Here is a 20,675-nt window from a genome sequence, read left to right on the forward strand (position 1 = left end):
TGATCAAATAAAAGTTGACAACATTGTCAAAAAGACACGGGTAGCTACCACAAACATTCATCCATCCACATACATGCTATGTGCAAAAATTATATAGCAGAGGCCAGCTGTGGAAGTACTAAAAATAATGAGTTATTAAAAAAGAAGTATGGCCAAAGCTTCCTTTGGCCATACTTCTCTTCTGGGTCACCGGAGTGCACTTATTTCTGCGCTCCTTCGATTAGGACGCTAAAGCCTGCTGGAGCCTGTCCAGGCTCTGCAGGGATACCAATAAAAATGTTGGTATCTACCCAGATTTCTGATGGCAACTAGCTCAGCCTCTCAGCATGGCCCTGAGAGCCTAAGCCAGCCGCTCCTACCTCCTCCACATCAAGGTGGTCCAGTGAGCTCTGGTGGGGCGGAGCACAGAGCCGGTGACTGACAATAACCACTGCCTGCTCAATAAAGACTGACAAGTGAGCGATCAGCGGTCATGTTCTCAGTCTTAAAACCGGAGGGGGACAGTTGCAGAGACAGCCATATGTGGCAGCCTGTCATTTAGGTGAGTGTGTGTGTGTTTTCGGGTTTTTTTTTTTTTTTACATCTTCTCCTTTAACCCTTCTTAAATCTTTGTTGTTTGCACCTGCACTCCCATCAATTGCCTTTTTAAACTGTATAAGATCCTCTTGCAATCTGACTTTGCATTACACCACCTGTAATTTTCAAAATAGGAAGCAGACCTTGGCCAACAGAATTTCGACAATCACATATCCTCTGTCTCTTGTAAAGTTGATAAAAAATAAATTAAAAAAAATTCTGTCTCAATGGCATAAAACAAGAAATCTGCATCAGTCCTTTTACATCTCTCCCCCCGTGTTGGAGTGGATACAGTGATATCAGAACACACACTAATTTCTCTTATCGTCCATGGACGGACACAGCTCCTTAAATCTTGACAAGTGGGTTATGTTCCCTGTTTACAGGAGAGGACTAGGCAGAAACATGTTAAATAGTTAAATACATGTTACATTAACAGAGTTGAACAGCCCCGCCCAGGGGGCGGTCCCTCCAGACATAACCCTCCTCACTGCAGCTTGCAGCCTCAGTTTCGTTCTGCCTAGCAAAGGAGAAGGACGTATGGCTCCCTTTGGGCCCAGCGCCCTGAGGAGAAATTTTATTTTATTTTACTTTACTTTTTCTTGAAGAATCTTCTTTCAACTGTTGGCTGAGAGACAGGCTGGATATTATAGATCCTTGTAGTCTACTCAGTCCGACCAGCAAGCGTGGGCACACCTTTGCAAAGAGGCTTGGTCTGCCACGCCATACCTCATGACTCCTGAGGTGGCCGGTGAGCTTTGCTCCGAGGTCCACATATGACTGAGCTGTGGTGTTGTCTCAATCACAGTGGACCGGGCCGACAGCTACCTCCATTGCGGTTGTAGTTCTGTCAGGAATGCGTCAGCGAGTCCTCGCTCGGACGGGTAAGTACAGTCCCTCCTGCTTCGGTGGGTTGGTACGGCTGGGCATTCCTGGGGTTCGGGGGTCCCTTCCCCTTACTTCCCTGCTCCTTTCCCTTGCTGCATTGCTAACATTGCCGCTGTCAGGGGGGAGGGGGCCTTCCTGAGGGGACTGTGTTATCTGGCCTGTGTTTTTTTTTTTTTTTTTTTTTTTTGTATTGGGCTTTCCTGTGAGGTAAAAAGCCCTGTGATGAGCACAGATGTTTATGATTATACTTCAGCAGACGCTGACTGATTGGTGACACCTGTAACGGTTTTGCTTTTTATGCTGTATCTGTGTCTTATCCTTAAATAAAACAGCCCTATGAGGCTTTTCCTGTTTAAACACAGGTCCCTGCAAAAGTTACCTCACGGTTCTTTTCCTCACAGGCAGCGCTGGGCAGTCTCCTCCTGAGGGAGTCCCCTGGTTACCCCTGGTCAGCGCAGCAAGTGGGTGAGAGGCCCTGAATAGGGCTCTAGGAGCTTTTGTCTATTTGTATGGACAGGTGTGCATATTATAATACACACTATATGTAAATATTGGAGTCAGTATCTGGGTCCTTCCCCACATGCTGGTGGTGGCAGCAGGTGTTAGCACCTGTGATTCCCACAGAGTTTTTATTGTAGTCCTGGACACAGTTTGTGCCAGGGTGGGGGTGGACTGCGGGCGGGCGGTAAAAGAGTGCCCCCTTCCCCCGTTATCCCCTGGGGAATGCTCTGTTATGGAGCCATGGACTAGGTACCTAGTTGAAAAAAAAAAAAAAAAAAAAGGCAGAATAAGGCATTTATGGGTGCGCTTTTTACTGCTGCAAGGGACTCTCCTAAGCTGCATAGTGCAGCTGGGTTTCCGCCAAGGGCTCGGTCTTTTTTGGATCACACAAATCAGACCGCTGTGTAGGTTTTTTCCTTCTGTGCCCTTCTTTGATAATTTCTGAGATGCGGAATGAGAAAAGCCACTGAGGGCTTTTGTAGTCCCTCACCGCCGGGCGGGAACCCCTACTTGTATGGATCTGACTGATAGAAGATCCGAAGTACTGACCCGTTCCATGTTTACCATGCTGGGGTCTGGCTTGCGGCCTATTGTGGCCACTACACTGGGGTCTCAGTGGTCGCTGGCGCTATTTTTTTTTTTGGGAGATTTTTCAATTACATTGAAAACTCCCATTGGCGCCCATTTTGTCGTAGCCACGCTATGGCGCAGCTTACATTGTGCTGGCCTTTTTCCTGTGGCCGCGTTCTGAACGCTCGGCGGCCATCTTGGAGTAGTCCTGACCCCTAGTGCTGTATACAACTCACAGAGTGAGCATTTTGCACCAGACAGTGGAGGAGCACCGACTCTCTCCTGAGGTTATTAGCCTAGCGGACCAGCTGGTCCAGGGCCTCATATAGGTCTGTGATGCTTCATTGAATGCTGCGCCCTTGTTATCCAGGGCGTCTGTTTCAGAATGGTTTTATGCACACGGTGGTGTAGTGCTTAACTCCATTACTTGGCAGCAAAAGAGTCATTGGTTCGAATCTCCAATCTGCCTGGAGCTTGCATTGTCGCTCCCTGTGTCTGTGTGGGTTTCCTCCGGGTACTCCGGTTTCCTCCAAAGACATGTGTGCATACACCTACATAATATACATACACACTATGTGTGTGTATTATTTAGGGGCAACCCTCCCAGGCCGTCAAAGGCCCAGCTGGGGGACTAATCTGTCCCTGGGTGCATAAGCCGATCACGCCGGCACCCAAATCCTGCCAATGTATATAGCCTTCCCTCCCTGTCTCTAGGTAGGAGGGGCGGCTTGCAGGTTCACAATTCAGTGAAACCTCCCTGCTCTCCGACTAGTGGGTCTGCGAGGTGGTCTCTTCGGAGTACTAGATAGGGTTTCCTCCTATCCACAGAACAAAGTTCTGTCCTTGTGTCTTCCCCTCCCGGCACGTCGGTCTGCCTTGGGCAGTGTGGGATTTGCTAAGCTGCAAGGTAATTTTACCTTTCCTGCAGGACGAGAGTTTTGGGGTTTTCTATGGGCCTCAGGCCCTAAATACCTTTGTGAACGTCGGGTAGTTCCGCATGGAATCCATTTGTTCGGTGGTAGCTGCGCTTCATCCGGGGGATGTCCTGACGTCCTCGGACATCAGGGACGCATACATGCATGTCCCGTTTTGCACATGTCACAGTGTTTTTTTCTGTACTTCGTGATGAGAGAAGGGTCTCTGTCAGCCTGTGGCCCTCCCTTTTGATCTGGCGTCAGCACCATGGGTTTTCAGCTAGGAGCTCGCACTTATTTGAATTTTGTTGGGTCAGCGAGGCTTTGCCTCATTGGCTACTTTGACGACTTTCTTCTGAGAGCAGCTTCTGTCTCCGACCTAGTGGATGGGTTATTCCCATTCAGACCCTCCGAAGATTCGGGTGGATGTTAGACGTTTAGGCCAGAAAGTGTAGCTCAGTGGCAGCAAGCCTGCCCTACATGTGTGCGACCCAGGGTTCAAATTATGGGCATGCTAGGTTCCGACTCAGCGTTGGAGTATCTAGTGTTGATCCAGACTCCTCAGTGGCAAAGGTCCTTCTTCCCCTGGAGAAATTGCAGACTCTTCAGTCTGCGGAGAAGGTATTGGCATCACGCAATCGGTCTTCTCTCCGGGCGCCTGCTGGTTCAGGGTCTGTGGGTAGCCTCCTTCAAGGTGGTACTGTATGCCCAGTTCCACACCCTGGTTTTCCAGTGGAACTACTGTCCAGGTGGTAAAAATCTCTTGTCTCTGAAATCATTAGATTCCTGTGCGCCACCTAGTCAGAGTCTCTCTGAGTTGGTGACAGAGATTCCCGACTCTTCGGTCCGGGAAGTTGTTCCTTCCTTCCAGTGGTCGGTGTTTACGACGAATGCCAGCTCACGGGTTGTGAACCTGGAGGTTCACAAAACTGGGGGGTCCAGTCGGCCCTGATTCGCTGGACTTGCGTGGACCTATGACCACACCTCCTTGAATGTGTCTGGTCTCGGTAGCTACCCAGGGTCGGGCCTGGCTAGTGCCTGGTGGAAGACCGCCTGGGAATACCAGGTGCTGTCTACTGTTCATTGTCCTACTATTTTAGGCGATCAGGCTATGCTTCTCCTTGTGGTCGACCAATCTGGTTTCAGCCGGACAACGCCACGGCCGTGGCTTCAGTCTACCATCAGGTATGCCGGCAGGCAGACTACTGGAGTCGCCAGATGCTGGACCAGGGCGACTGGTCTTTGTGCTTTGGGGTGTTTCGGCTCCCTTGCAGGAGGTGAGCCTCACATGGCATGGATCTCCTGGCAGCTTGTCTCCGCCGCAAGGGTGTCAGTTAGTGGCCAGGTCTAGTGATCTTGTACAGACGCGTCAGTCGCGCTGGTGGCCCTGTGTTGTCTGTATCGGTGATTTTTTGCCATTCCTCCATGGTAGTTGCTTCCTCGGCCGCTCCACAGAGTGGATGCTGAGGAGATCCCGATGATTCTAATCGCTCCAGATTAATCTCGGCGTCCTTGGTACGCTGATATCGGGCGCCTGGTAGCGGAGGCACCCTGGCGATTGCCAGGGCAGGAGGTTCCTGTCTCAAGGTCCCATACTTCCTCCTGTTGTACAGTCACTGACTTGCTTAACATGGTTATTGGAAGCCAGACTTTAGGTGACCAGGGTCTGTCTGACTCGGTCATCTCAACAGGGCACCGTAGTCTTCTTCCGGAGGATCTACCGTCGCACCTCTCTTGGTGCGAAGGGATGGAGTGACGTCCACGGGCGTACTTTCAATGTCCAGGGTCCTGCTGTTTTTAAAGCTTGGATTGGATCTAAAAATTGCTTAAAGCACCGTTTGGGGGCAGATTTCAGCCTTGGCTGTGTTTTTAGTGGCCTTTTTGCGGCCCGTTCCCTGGTGGGTCCCCTTTTTTTGTGTGCAAGGGGTTTGTCATATACTTTCCCCTCTTGGCCCATCTCTTCCCCCATGAGTTTTGACTCTGGTGCTCTCGGTTCTTCAGGAACCTTCCTTTTGGAAACATCAGAGAGATTTTCTCTTGACACTATCTCAGAAGGTGGCCCCTTTAGTGGCCTTTACCTCTGTTAGAGGGGTTTCTGAGTTGGCGGTCTTGTCTTGCAAGCCGCCATGCTTGATCCCCCATAAGGATTAGGTGATGGTGCGCCCGCGACCTTCCCTTCTTCCGAAGGAGGTTTCGGCCTTTCATACTTTAGGCGTGGTACGCGCTTTGCGGGTATACCAGCCTACTACGGCTCCATTTCGGAGCTTCTGACTCTCTTTTGTGTCGGTGTCTGGTCCACAAAAGGGCCTGGCGGTCTCGTCGACCACCATTTCTCGGTGGATCGGGCAGGCCGTCATACAGGCCTATGCTCCTAAGGGCGGGCCCCCCTTTTCCGGTCACGGCACTTTCGACCAGGGCAATTGGTGCTTCCTGGGTTTTTTTTTTTTTTTTTTTTTTTCCCGACATCATGCGTCGGTCTCACAGGTGTGCGAGGCGGCGATTTGCTCGTCCGTTCACGCTTTTTCCAGAATTTACATGGTTGCTGTGAGTGCATCTTATGATGTTTTTTTCAGCCGCTAGTTTTTGCCGGCGGCTGTTTAAAGTTGCACCTCCTCCGTTGAGGAGCTCTGCTTGTTTTGGGGTGAAGTTAAAATTGTTTTTACTGATATATTTCCCACCCCTCGTTTTTTGACACTGCTTGGGGACGTCCCACTTGTCAAGATTTAAGGAGCTGTGTCCGTCCATGGACGATAAGAGAAAATAGGATTTTTTGTACTCACCGTAAAATCCTTTTCTCTGAAGTCCATGGACGGACACAGCTCCCACCCCTCCTTTTTAGGTTTGTACTGCTTGTTACGAACTGAGGCTGCAAGCTGCAGTGAGGAGGGTTATGTCTGGAGGGACCGCCCCCTGGGCGGGGCTGTTCAACTCTGTTAATGTAACATGTATTTAACTATTTAACATGTTTCTGCCTAGTCCTCTCCTGTAAACAGGGAACATAACCCACTTGTCAAGATTTAAGGAGCTGTGTCCGTCCATGGACTTCAGAGAAAAGGATTTTACGGTGAGTACAAAAAATCCTATTTTTTGATGGCTTTGCCTGGTGATTGAGACCTTTTGGGTTGCAGTATTTCAGTATATAGAGAATGATCATCTTCTATATATTGAGACGATTCCAGAACACTGGTGGGATTAGGCATCTTCTTCCTTGTGTTTCAATGTACAAATGATCTAGCAGACCGTTATAAAAAAAAATGATTAAGCCCCTTTCACCCAATAGCCACTTATACCCTTTGTCATTGAAAACATTGCGTTCCTTCCATAAAACATTGATGTGAAAAAAATGTCAATTAAATTCACCTAATAGAGGAATCGATCCATGATGCCCGTGACACTCAGGATTTCTTTTGTAAGATATGGGCATACTAGAGCCAAATTTAAAACTTCCTTCTTTTACCTAGAAGTAATGTTTACTATTCTGTAATATGTTAACAGCAATGACCTCCATGTTTTTTGTATTTCGGTGTTAGGTGTTTACTGTAGTGTTTTCTGCCTGCACATTTGACCCACTCCAGTCCTGGGCACAATGGAACTGCTCCTCTGGAACCTTATCAGTGGTCAGAACAATGTTCCTCTTGTTATAATGTATGTTGTTTTTTTTCTTAATATTCAGTACTCCGTACACTCCTTTGGAGAAGAAGGCAATGGAAAACACAGATGATGAGACCCTGACTGAAGAATGGACTTTAGATCAACCAGTGTCTCACACCCGTACAACAGCAATTGTAGAAGTAAAGGGTACAGTGGATGTTGTTCTTAGCCCGTTAGTTGCAGAGGCATTGGACAGGTATGACTATAGTTATTTTAGTTTTATCAAATTAAATTTCTACATCAGAAGAAAGTGAGATATTAATGTAAAAGCTGTTCCTTTTAGTAGATAGTTTGCTTTAAAATGTAGGCACTTACTGTACTTAAATATTATTCTGACATTATTTCAGTACATTTTTGCTTTATAGTCGACTTACATGCATCCTCACATTCTTTTTGCAACAATATATTTAAATTGGGAATTGTGTATCCTTGTTACAATTTTTTTTCTTCAATGGTGCGACACATTTGCTGTTTTGTATGTTTTAATTCAAATTACAATCACCTAATGTATATGGAAAACTTCATAAAGAGGAATTACTAAAGATCCATTATATGCTTCCTTAAGCAAAAAAAACTTGGTCTGGATTCGAAACAAAGAAAAAAACTTTGCGCCACTGAAAAAGGTGAATCAAATAGTTGCCAGGAAGCAGTGTGAATGTGAGCTGACTAGCGTCACAGTGAGATAAAAAAGGGTTAAACACCGTGCTCAGCTAATGCAAATAGCAAATGTAAGAAATTCAATATGTGCATCAAAAAATGCAAAATATTTCACAATCGTATATTAACAGTCCTGCTTTGTTGTGAAATAAAGTGCTTGTGCGTAGATCAAATTAAAGGTGCTCCAATTCAGTGTTCAAACAATGGTGACCCACATGGATGTGCGCTCACCTTTATGAGTTGATCACCTAGAGTGGTGTAATCCAGGTCAGCTATAGTGATCACCTAGAGTGGTGTAATCCAGGTCAGTTAACCCCTAGACCAGTGATATGCAATTAGCGGACCTCCAGCTGTTGCAGAACTACGATTCCCATGAGGCATAGCAAGACACTGACAGCCACAAGCATGATACCCAGAGTCAGAAGCATGATGGGAGTTGTAGTTTTGCAACAGCTGGAGGTCCGCTAATTGCTTATCCCTGCCCTAGACAGTGTGTGTTCGTGATGACGCAATCAAGCATCAACGTGTTTCAGCCAATAGAAATGGGAGTCATCAGGAAGCTCTAAATCCGTCATCTTAAGTGTGGGGTTATATACACTTACGGGCTACAGCCTTAAAGGGGTTGTAAAGGTACAATTTTTTTTTCTAAATAGCTTGCTTTACCTTAGTGCAGTCCTCCTTCACTTACCTCCTCCTTCGATTTTGGTTTTAAATGTCCTTTTTTTTCTGAGAATCCTCACTTCCTGTTCTTCTGTCTGTAACTCCACACAGTAATGCGAGACTTTCTCCCTGGTGTGGAGTGTCGTGCTCTGCTCCTCCCTTGGACTACAGGAGAGTCAGGATTCTCCCTACGATGCAGATAGAGAAAGGAGCTGTGTGTCAGGGGCGTCCTGACTCTCCTGTAGTCCAAGGGAGGGGGCAAGCACGATACTCCACACCAGGGAGAAAGCCTTGCATTACTGTGTGGAGGTACAAACAGAAGAACAGGAAGTGAGGATTTTTTAGAAGAAATAAGGACATTTAAAAGCAAAATCGAAGGATGAGGTAAGTGAAGGAGGACTGCACTAAGGTAAAGGAAGCTAGTTAGGGAAAAAAAATTGTACCTTTACAACCCCTTTAATTATGGAGTGTTAAATACTGCTAATGGTTATATTTTTAATATGTGATCCAATAAGCAGCAAGGAACCAATCACACTCATCACAAACAGCAGCTCTGTAGTTAACAACTCGTGTTGAAGAAAAAAACACAGAAATAGACTTTATAGTGCAATATTTAGGTTGAAGCATTTATTTAAAAAAGTATTGGTACTTTAGTTTACAGCAAGGTGTACAAACTGAGGCTTAAAAATTCTGATTGCCCCCTGTAAGACGTCTTTTCGGACGAAACGTATGTCGGGCGATGATGGAAAATAGTGGTGACATTTTAATGCTTGCAATGAGAGGTGGAGTGTTTTCATGCAATGCTTGTGTGTACACCTTGCCCAGTTAGAACAGTTCAAATTTCAACATTTGGATTTCTGCATGTGCCAGATCGTGATTGTTTTTTTATTAAGGGCTTATTTAAATCTATGCAATTAAACAGAAGTTTTAAATTGTGTTAGTTTGCGTGTGCAATGCTTGATGTGCCTTTTTAGATGCGTTAATGCATGTTATTTAAATCATTACAGACAATGGCAGCTCATAAAGATGCATGATTGTTAATAATGCATGTAAAAATACATGAAAACATGCACCGTAAGGTTTGAAATTCCAGCCTTAGTGTAATATCAGTTCTACAGACAGATAATATCAGCAGATATGCAAAATAAATAAAACTGATTAAAATGAATACGCTTAGACAATAACTTAAAGGAAATTGACTTAAAAAGGAGGTCCAACCCCCCATGAAAAATTAAAAGTCAGCAGCTACAAATACTGTAGCTGCTGACTTTTAATAATAGGATACTTACCTGTCCTGGAAAGCAGTAACCTCGCCATCCAAGGCGATTGTTTCCATCAGCTTCCATCGGATTACGCTGCTCTTTCTGAATAGCGCGACGGGGGCAGAAAGAGGAGGGGCCAACTTCATCTCACTGCATCCAGGTCTCCTGGAAATTGGGACGGTACCTGTCAAAACCAGGTACCCCCCCCCCCCCCCTGAAAGGTGGCAATGGAGGGAGGAAGGAAGGAGATGAGCAGAGCTTTCCCTTTTGGGTTGAGCTCCACTTTAAATATATTTTTTACCTTTCATTTTTTGTATTATTAAAGCTACACTAAAGGTTCAGGTTTTTTTTTTTTTTAAATAACAAACATGTCATACTTACCTCCACTGTGCAGTTCTTTTGCACAGAGTGGCCCCGAACGTCCTCTTCTGGGGTCTCATGGCTGCTGTCTCGGCTTCTCCCCGCAATAGCTAACCCTCTCTGGGAAGCTCTCTCCCGTGTTATACACTCGGTGTTCATAGCCACCAAGTGTATGACTCGGACCCTCCAGCGGCCGCGTCACTGGATTTGATTGACAGCAGTGGCTGTGCTGCTATCAATCTATCCAATGAGAAGCCAATTAGCCATAGAGAGAACGACGCGGAATCGCGCCCACGGAGATTCAGGGCTCAGGTAAGTAAAAGAGAGTGCATGGTGTTTTTTCATTTTAATACATAGGATGCATTAAGGTGAAAAAACACAAAGCTTTACAACCCCTTTAAGAGTGCAATTAAGTAGAGCAGATTTAGAGCGATATCAATACTGAATGCCAAAAAATCTAGGAAAAAAACAATTGGTGCTTTAGTCCATCAGACTCCATCTATAACTGAAAAGTTTGAGAGGATTGAACATTTGACTTTAGAGCCCAAAAGTAAACATTCAAAACACAAAATTCACATAAGTGCATACAGATTTAAATTCTGAAATAAAAAGAAAATTATTGCGCACACCCAACCTATATATAGTGCATACATCAGCTGCGTTTCAAGTGTGCCATACAGCACAAAACAAACATAGTAAAAATAAGGAGTCGCGCTATTTAAATGTGATAACAACAAAAAACACCAATGATTGTGAAATACAAAATATAAGTGACTGTTAGGATAGCATGAATATCTCCACAGTAGTAAATTAATACAACACAAAATGGAATATGAGCAAGCCGAGAGGTTTGAAGGAGTCCAAAGGTATAGTGATGAAAAAAATCCCAGATGTCAGTGATTGTAACCACGCTGTGATCAGGACAAACAGGAGACCTCCACCACAGATATTACTGACTCTTACCGCAACTCAGTAAAATAACAGCAGAAATGGTAACAAATCCACAGCAGCAGCCCAAATGATCAATCCTCCAATAACGGTGTCTTTAACATAGGACCTTCCCATTCAATGGCAGCCAGCATTCAGCTCCAAACACATGTAAAGAAACACCAGGGAACATACATAGCGTAATACTGCGCAGATTTTATTTGAAAGGAAAGTAGCCAATTGCTTACTTACATTTCAGACTTTAAAAACAGGCTTCAAGCGAACATAAAAACAGTAAATAAAACACAGCCGGCCGGCCTGTGTATGGGCGTGCGTTCGGAGTATCCGTATCCTCACACGTGTAAACGCTGTGACGGTCAAGGCGTCTCCTCCCGGCCGGCTGTGTTTTATTTACTGTTTTTATGTTCGCTTGAAGCCTGTTTTTAAAGCGCGACTCCTTATTTTTATTAAATGCTGAAATGTTTTAGTCCTAATCTGTATTTCAAAACAATGAGAGAGAAAAAATTGTTGTTTACATTTTGCAGTATAACAATAAGGTTTCATATGAAAAAATAAAAAAAAACACCTTAGACCTCTAGCTGCAATACTCCTTCAAATAATGGCAGTATAACAATATTAGTGTCTTTGTGTATTTGCTATACTTATATGTTGTTTTGTAACACAAGGGCAGTTAATGTGTTTTTTCTTTTTTTTATTCAATGTTTGTCCCCTTTTTATCTATTAGGTACATAGAAGCCATGGTTCATTTTACCAGTACAAGACATCCAGCTGCAATTGTTGATGATCTGCACACAAAGGTGCTAAAAGAAGCCGTTCAGAACAGCAAAACTACTTTCTCTGAAAATGTATGCATTTTTTTTCTACTTCACATCACTGTAATGATAACATGTTTTACATTTTATTTGCAGAATATGTACACTATATAGGCAAAATGTTGAACGGAGTGTGGTGTGCAAGACCTTAGTGGGAATATAAGAAGAAAGGAAAGACAATATAGAATTCCTATGTAAATGTCTAAGAATCATTTTGTTGTAATCATGAAGAATGGAGCTATAATCTTTACATTAGGGCTGTGTATAATTTATGTACTGGTACTGGAAAATATATTGGTGCTCTCATAAAACCTGTTAAAATGAAAGCAATATATTGTCTTCTATTTTGGAGCTCCAGGGTACTATTTACTGAATGATGCTATGCAGTAGTACTTTCAATGGTCTTGATCAATTTATGGAAGTAACCATCTGTATTGCTGTTTTTTCCAGCTCTCTTCAAAGCAAGATAATAAATTGACCAAGCCCGAGACTCAGGTTAAAGGAAGCACAAATCAAACACAAGCTAAAGCTGTGCTAACCCAGGATAATGTGAAAATCAAGGGACTGCAAGCCAATGTTTCTATTCCCAAGGTGATGGTTTACTTCAGAGCTCTTGCAAATGTAACCACATATTTTTAAAGTGCAACATTACCCAATAATGATATTTTAGTTGCAGGCTGGCTTCTTTCTTATATTTCTCAGGGACTCTAGTGACTCCACATATTCCCTTACCGAAATTTACTGCTCTGCCCCAACTGTTCATTGCAAATATTGGTATCATTAACCCTAATGAAGAATAAATCCGTACACGATTAGTGTGGACATCGATCCTTTAGGGAGCCCAACTTATTATGTCCTTAGGGTGAAATGGAGGTGGGTAAAGTCTCACTTACAAGCTGTTGGCCACTGGATTGCTTTCACAGGCAGCAGGAGGGGATGTCCCCGTCCCCCCGACAGCAATTAACACCAGTTTACCACAGAGCTGCCCGAAGACCAGATAGTCCCCAGCCATCTCTATGATCCTGGGAGGCTGGAAACGAATGCCGGCTCTGGCAGACATAAACACTGCCATTTGTTTTCCTTTTAAAAAACAGAGATCAGTGTTATATATTGTGTTTTTTGCATTAAAATGCATGAAAGTGTATTTTTCCCAAGGACTTGCGTTTGAAAAATCACTGCACAAATACAGTATGACAGAAAAAATTGCAATGACTGCCTTGTTAATCTCTAGGGTCTGTTTGGGGGGGGGGGGGGGGGGGGGGTTCTAAGTAATTTGCTAGCAAAGAAATACAGATTTTCAAGTAGGAGAGAAATGTCAGAATTGGCCTGGGTGGGAACTGGTTAATAACACACCTTGCTATTCAGTTCTGTGTCTGTCATTTTTGTTATAATAATTAATTTGCCTTTTTCAGGTTAATCTCTGTTTGTTACAAGCATCAATTGAAGAGTCCAATACATCAACAAATAAAAGTGTTACCCATGTTTCTTTGGTTGCTCTGTGCTTTGACAGAATTGCTACACAATTCCGTATGAACAGGTAAAGCATTTTCATTGCTCTTCCAAGTTGTTATATACTTATCAAAATCTGAAACATATCCTATTTTTAGGCAGAGGAGCATAACACCTGCTATGGAGATAAAGTATAATCTGCGCTAAAGTAAAGTGTATTGCTGCTGCCCCCTTAGCAAGCCCCACAGAAAGGGGTGTGAATAGAGATAAAATTAGGGAGAGGGGTGACATATGCTGATATGATAATGCAATCCAATCCAGACTGAGTAAGGTTTCCTGGAGTAATGAAACACGCTTCCCTATGTTCTGTAGGTATAGTATATAGTAAATGAATGTCGGGTGACTTCTGATGGGTATGCTCATATGGTAATAAGAGCTGCCCTGTACCGTCAGAAGGTGAACCCTATTAATAGTCAACCAAGAATGATAAAGGTTCTGTGATCCCTGTGCTGTAAAAGTTTTATGTGTAAAGAGTTAATGAATGCTTCCCCTTGGGAATGTGTGAAATATAGTAATGCAATCCCTGCATAGCAAGATTAGGGATAAGTGTATGTGTTGCTCATAAGTTCCCAATAGTGGGGGAAAAGAGCCTATGTTTCAAGTAAATGCTGTGTATAAGTCAAACATGAAATAAAAATAAGTAAATAGTTAATGTCCCTTAATGAACAATAGTCCTTAACCACTTAAGGACCAGCCCATGTACATATACGTCCACAATATGGCACGTACAGGCACATGGGCGTATGGGTACGTCCTCCCCTATTAGCGGGTGGGGGGTCCGATCGGGACCCCCCCCGCTACATGCGGAGGTCGGGTCCGCTCGGGGAGCGATCCGGGACCACGGCGCGGCTATTTGTTTATAGCCGCTCCGTCGCGATCGCTCCCCGGAGCTGAAGAACGAGGAGAGCCGTGTGTAAACACGGCTTCCCCGTCCTTCACTATGGCGGCGCATCGATCGCGTCATTCCCTTTATAGGGAAGACACGATCGATGACGTCATTCCTACAGCCACACCCCCAAACAGTTGTAAACACATACACAGTGATCCCTAACTCCTACAGCGCCGCCTGTGGTTAACTCCCAAACTGCAACTGTCATTTTCACAATAAAGAATGCAATTTAAATGCATTTTTTGCTGTGAAAATGACAATGGTCCCAAAAATGTGTCAAAATTGTCCGAAGTGTCCGCCATAATGTCGCAGTCACGAAAAAAATTGCTGATCGCCGCCATTAGTAGTAAAAAAATAAAAAAAAATAAAAATGCAATAAAACTATCCCCTATTTTGTAAACACTATAAATTTTGCGCAAACCAATCGATAAACGCTTATTGCGATTTTTTTTACTAAAAATAGGTAGAAGAATACGTATCGGCCTAAACTGAGGAAAAAAAATGTTTTTATATATGTTTTTGGGGGATATTTATTACAGCAAAAAGTAAAAAATATTGCTTTTTTTTCAAAATTGTTGCTCTATTTTTGTTTATAGCGCAAAAACTAAAAACCGCAGATGTGATCAAATACCACCAAAAGAAAGCTCTATTTGTGGGGAAAAAAGGACGCCAATTTTGTTTGGGAGCCACGTCGCACGACCGCGCAATTGTCTGTTAAAGCGACGCAGTCCCGAACTGTAAAAACCCCTTGGGTCTTTAGGCTGCATATTGGTCCGGGGCTTAAGTGGTTAATACATAAGTGTGTAAAAAACACACTGAATGGCCTATAAACGTGAGTGAACAGGCTCGAAAAGTTCTTTCCTCAGACACTTTCATAAGTGAAGTAGCATGTCATTCCTATAATTTTTTTTAGAGACTGCGGTCTTCGCAAAACATAGAGAACCTGCATCAATTCTTGTGACTTTTCTAAAGCAGGCACATAAGTCTTTGCAGTATCCTGCTGTGTAAATAAAGAAATGTAGGCAGAGCTTGAACAACAATTGAAAAACTGAATATTTTCTAAACTATCTTTCTTTCTTTTGCAGGGGTGTAGTGGAAGAAGCCCCAAATAACCCAGAAACTGGTCGGCCAACTGTAAACTTTGAAAAATATGCCAATGCTACTAAGATGCAACCACAGTCCTCGGGATCCCTAAGGTCCAATGCTGGAGCTGAGAAAGGAAAAGAAATAGCTGCCAAGTTAAATGTACATCGAGTACATGGTCAACTTCGGGGGCTTGATACTTCAGGTATACAAATGGCGGTTGATTTAATAAAGGAGTAGAGTATAGTCGCTTTGCAAGGGAATTGTCACTTTGCAAAGGAATTTCACTTACTGTATTCTCAGTTAAAGTGGTTGTAAACTCTGTTACACCACTTGTACCTACAGGTTAGCCTATAATAAGGCTTACCTATAGGTACTGTAAGTATCTCCTAAACTTGCACAGTTTATAATATATTCACTATATGCACTGCTCCCGATGTCATTGGTGCATGCATACTGAAGAAACGGGCCGCTGGTGCCATTTCTTCAGTACCTGTGCCGTGACTGGTGGAATGCGTGGGGTTGACGTAATCGCGGCTCAGGCCAATTACAGCTCCGGAGCCTGCGAACCCGGAAGTAACTCTGAAAGATGTCGGCCGTGGGAGCGGAGTGCGGGCGGCACTACAGGGCATCGTTCTAAGGGAAGTATTTCATAATGAGCTTGTATGCAATGCATACTAGCTGATTATGCCTTTGTCTTGCAGGTTTTTTTTTTTACAACCTCTTTAATGGGGGTAAAATTTCATTTGCAAAGAATGCCTAATTATGTACGAGTGAAAAGTAAGAAAAAAATCTTAGTCATTGAAATGAGGACACAGGAGAAGCCAGCTTCAGAATCAGCATGTTGGCTGTGAACCCTGCGTGTACAGAAACCTGCACAATGATATATTGATATCTCCCCTTTTTCTGACCAGCTTACTGCAGGTCTGGTATTTTAGATTTTCATCCAGTGCCAGGGGTCAGTCAGTTATTATTGGATATTTTGCAGTAATGTTTTTTCACATTCTTGTATATTGCATTGGCGAGATTAGTTGTCTGGTAGGTAGCCTCAGGCCCCATACACACGAGAGGATTTATCCGCAGATACGGTCCAGCGGACCGTATCCGCGGATAAATCCTCTCGAGGATTTCAGAAGATTTCTATGCGATGGCGTGTACACACCATCGCATTGAAATCCGCGCTGAAATCCTCTGCCGATGACGTGTCGCGCCGTCGCCGCTATTATGACGCGGCGACGGGCGCGACGCTGTCATATAAGGAATTCCACGCATGCGTCAAATCATTACGACGCGTGCGGGGAATCCCTTTGGGCGGATGGATCCGGTAAGTCTGTACAGACGAGCGGATCCATCCGTTGGAATGGATTCCAGCAGATGGATTTGTTGAGCATGTCAGCAAATATCCATCTGCTGGAAATCCATCCCAGGGGAGATTTATCTGCGGATAAATATCCGACGGAGTGTACACACCATAGGATCTATCCGCAGAAACCCATTTGATGGGATTTATCTGCGGATAGATTCTATGGTGTGTATGGGGCCTCATTGTTATCATGGAACCTTCCTTCCCTAATTCTTATTATTTAGAAGTGTAAAGCTTGGACCTTCACATATACGTTGTAGACTGGCTGGTCTCTTGTGTAACCATTTTTTTCCGCTGAAGACCTGTTCTACTGCTGACTTTTCCCAATTTTTTTCTGTTGACTCGTTCATGTTGTTGGTGTTTGTTGTTCCTCCGGTTATGGTGGGTTGTTGGCTCACAGCCTCTTGCTTGTTCAGGCTCTATGTTCCTGCAGGTGGAGTCATTCTTTTTTGACAGTGATCTCTTCTGCCCTGGTCTTGAGGATCAGGTTGATTCTCTGCGGCATTCCGATTGTCGTGGCAGTTCCCCCGTCTTCAGGTAGTTCTGAGTTGCAGACAGTACCCAAGTCACATTTATGGGCCTGTCATTGATTTTTGCCAACACCTCAGTTGGACTGCTTTGGAACATTCCAACTGTTTTTGAATACCCGTGTCTGATGATTGATTAGAAAAAAAAAAAAGACCTAATTACTTACTGTAAAAAAAAAAAAAATGCCCTTTTTGCAAGAAGATTCCCCAGCATAGGTCCTGTTTAAGCTACATAAAATCCAATTATGTGCTTCTTTCATTTTTGCCTTGGCACCCTGCATAAGTTTCAAGATGTTTTGTGCTGTGTACCAATTCTAAACAGCTCTGTGTAGAATTCTACTGTACAGTATGTTATGTAGAAAATTAAACTGAAGTCTTATTGCATATTGGTTTAGTTTCCATTTTAGATGTTTTTGCTTCAGAAGAATGTGTTTTTGCATTTCGGCTAATTTTGTATATGAACGTATATTTATTGTCCACTAATTGTTTGCAAATTAGCATGAGATGAATACAAGTTTATGCAAGTAATTTTGGTTACAGAAGATTGAAAAGAGGCCATAGAGATATTGCCATCTTTTGGAAGGAGAATGGGGATTATTGTTGAAAAAAATATGCCTTCTTTGTCTGCTTTGTATTTTTGAATAAGAGCTTTGCAAAGGGCTATCTGTATGTAAATTGGCAACATAATACAGTCTTATTGGTATGTCAGGGAAAAAAAAATAATCCTCATTAGCATGTCAGCTAAATGGGTCTAAAGCTGAAAACAAAATCTCTATTACCATTATCAGCTTCCTCCAATTTATCCCTAGGTAAACCGCAAAGTCGGCGTTGCACCGATTTGGACGGTGACTTTGCCGGCAATAGCTGCCGATTTGGCATGCGATTTGACATATCAAATTGCATCAATATGAACCTAGGCATAAGGACATTTACGCCACACATTGGTACCTTTTGAAAATTAGGATTATGTGAGGAAGTTTAATCCCACACAACCACGATATATGTTTAGGAAGGCTGAATCACTAAGCCATTTATTCGCTCACAGTGATGTTACTTGGAAAATGAGTAACTCAGATGGGGTCTCGTTTGGTTTGCATAAATGTGACACCTGTGACCTTTGTGGGTATATGTTATTGGGACCCACTTTGAGACTCTCCACTGGGAGGCTCCTAAGGTGTAGACAGCATGTGGACTGTGGCTTTACGGGCGTTGCCTATGTTCTAGTCCAGGGATATGCAATTAGCGGACCTCCAGCTGTTGCAGAACTACAAGTCCCATGAGGCATAGCAAGACTCTGACAGCCACAAGCATGACACCAAGAGGCAGAGGCATGATGGGACTTGTAGTTTTGCAACATCTGGAGGTCCGCTAATTGCATATCCCTGTTCTAGTCTGTGCCTGTGGGGCCTCCAATCCACCTGGCTTGAATGTCAGCCTGAGCTATAGTTCCTTTTGGAATACGTGTGTGTGTGTGTATAATATATATATATATATATATACATATATATATATATATATATATATATATATATATATATATATATATAGCCAAATCCTCAAAAGGGATACGCAGGCGGAACTGCTGTTCAGCCTGCGTATCCCTGTGCCTATCTTTGGAACTGATCCTCAGAAGCAGTTTTCCAAAGATAGGCAGAAGATCCGACATCTGTAAGAGACTTACACTGTCGGATCTTAGGATGCAGTACCGCATCCGCCGCTGGGGGCATTTTGTGTCGAAATGCCGCCTAGCGTATGCAAATGAGGACTTACGGAGATCCACAAAGCTTTTGAGCTTTGTGTTTTCTGCGTAAGTTTACGTTTGCATACGTAAAATTAGTTCTGCTTTTACAAAGTGTAAACTAGTTGCACCTTGTAAAAACAGACCTTTTTTTCGATCGCCGCAAATTTTTTTTAATTTAGAATTTTTTTTTTCGGCGCGTAACTTTTTTTTTACCCGACGCAACTTTATTGTCCCGTCGCAATCCACAAAGCCCGGCGTAACGTAATTTCACGCGCTGCCCGTCGGGAAAATGACGTCACGAGCATGCGCAGTATGGCCGGCGCGGGAGCGCGCCTCATTTAAATTGTCATCGCCCCCTGGAGAAGAGGACCGCCTTGCGCCGGGAGAATTTAAGTTACACGGCCTGAAATTTCTAGGTAAGTGCTTTGTGGATCGGGCACTTAGGTAGAAATTTTAAGGCAGTGTAACTTAAATGGGAAAAGATAAGTTAGGCAGGATCTTTGAGGATTTGGCCCATACATTTGAATAGTTTCCTTGCAATAATTCTTTGAAAAAGACCAAACAGGCAAAGGGAAATAGATACGGCCAACCTGGATTCCACGCTCCAATCCCGATGATCCAACAGTTAACTCCACACAAGTATTATTCCCATGGAACACAAAGCAACAAACTTCATGGTGCTGTAATCCTCTATCTCGTTTAGTTAATTGAATAAAAAGCAGTACTCTCACAATTTACAGGTAAAAAGATACGCTATTTTCAATGTGGAAAACTTCCAGCGTTCCCCACCGACAAGATGGCTACCATGTCCCGCCATACGCTCACATCACGTCACATGGATGTGGAGTGATGTCATGTCCAGTGTTGCCGTGCCGCTTGTGATGATGTCATTTCCGGTGCTAACAGGCTATGTGGAGTGAAATAATTTCCGGCGCACATACACACACGTTTGAGAAGGGACAAAGTCCTCTCGGTCCTTCATTTAGGGAGTCCACCCCACAAGGTTAGCCTCTGATTTAGATGGTGCGCTATTGGAGAAAACAATCAGGCACTTTCTTCACCCAACAACCTCTGGTAGCCCCTCTTTTATCCACCAAGGAAGATATGGAGCAATACGTTTATTGCATTTCATCATTCCTTCATGGCTTTGGGCACAAATAGACTTTCATTACAATACTTTATGGTCATCCTTTCAACCTTTTTTCATATGTTTGCCTTATTCTTATATGATTATTTGTGAGGACCTTTAAATGCCTATTTTAATATATAAGGCATATTGTATGAAGACGAGTCTGGATGGAGAGTCGGTCTCACTATAGGGTGGAGTTTTGGCCAGTACACAGAAAAGCAAAATGTTTATGAAGATCCAATGACCCTCTAATTTTACAAGCTTACACTTGAGTTCAGGCAAACTAAAAAGGCATGCTATTACAGCTGATTCCCTCCATCCTGATTATATGGAGCTGTTTATACAAACCCTATTTGGGATATTCCACAGTGCTCTTTTAGGACTTATAAGCAGCATTCATCTACAAGTGATCCTTGGTTGGTGACCTTTCCGCTTTCCAAGGCTGCACAGCAACACATGAGCTTATTTGAACTTGGAATACACGTTGAATTTATTGTGTGTCACTACTCATGGACTTCTAAAGTGGGCAATTATATACGTTTAAAGACAAGATTTTGGCATGGGGGGGCATTCAAGGTCACCAGATGTAGTGGTGTTAATTCTGATTCTTGGGCAATTTTTTTTGCATTTTTTTT

General features: G+C 43.5%; 1 protein-coding gene across 1 annotated transcript in view; it reads left to right on the forward strand.

Annotated features, from left to right (window-relative positions):
* KIAA1109 (KIAA1109 ortholog) overlaps nucleotides 1-20,675 on the forward strand; it is a 393,986-nt gene that overhangs the window by 221,891 nt on the left and 151,420 nt on the right. Inside the window, 5 exon segments of the mRNA XM_040330387.1 lie at nucleotides 7,123-7,296; nucleotides 11,712-11,832; nucleotides 12,250-12,390; nucleotides 13,212-13,336; nucleotides 15,283-15,485. Coding sequence (XP_040186321.1) covers nucleotides 7,123-7,296; nucleotides 11,712-11,832; nucleotides 12,250-12,390; nucleotides 13,212-13,336; nucleotides 15,283-15,485 — 764 coding nt within the window.

The sequence above is a fragment of the Rana temporaria genome, chromosome 1, assembly GCF_905171775.1.
Source record: "Rana temporaria chromosome 1, aRanTem1.1, whole genome shotgun sequence".
In the NCBI taxonomy this organism is placed as follows: domain Eukaryota; kingdom Metazoa; phylum Chordata; class Amphibia; order Anura; family Ranidae; genus Rana; species Rana temporaria.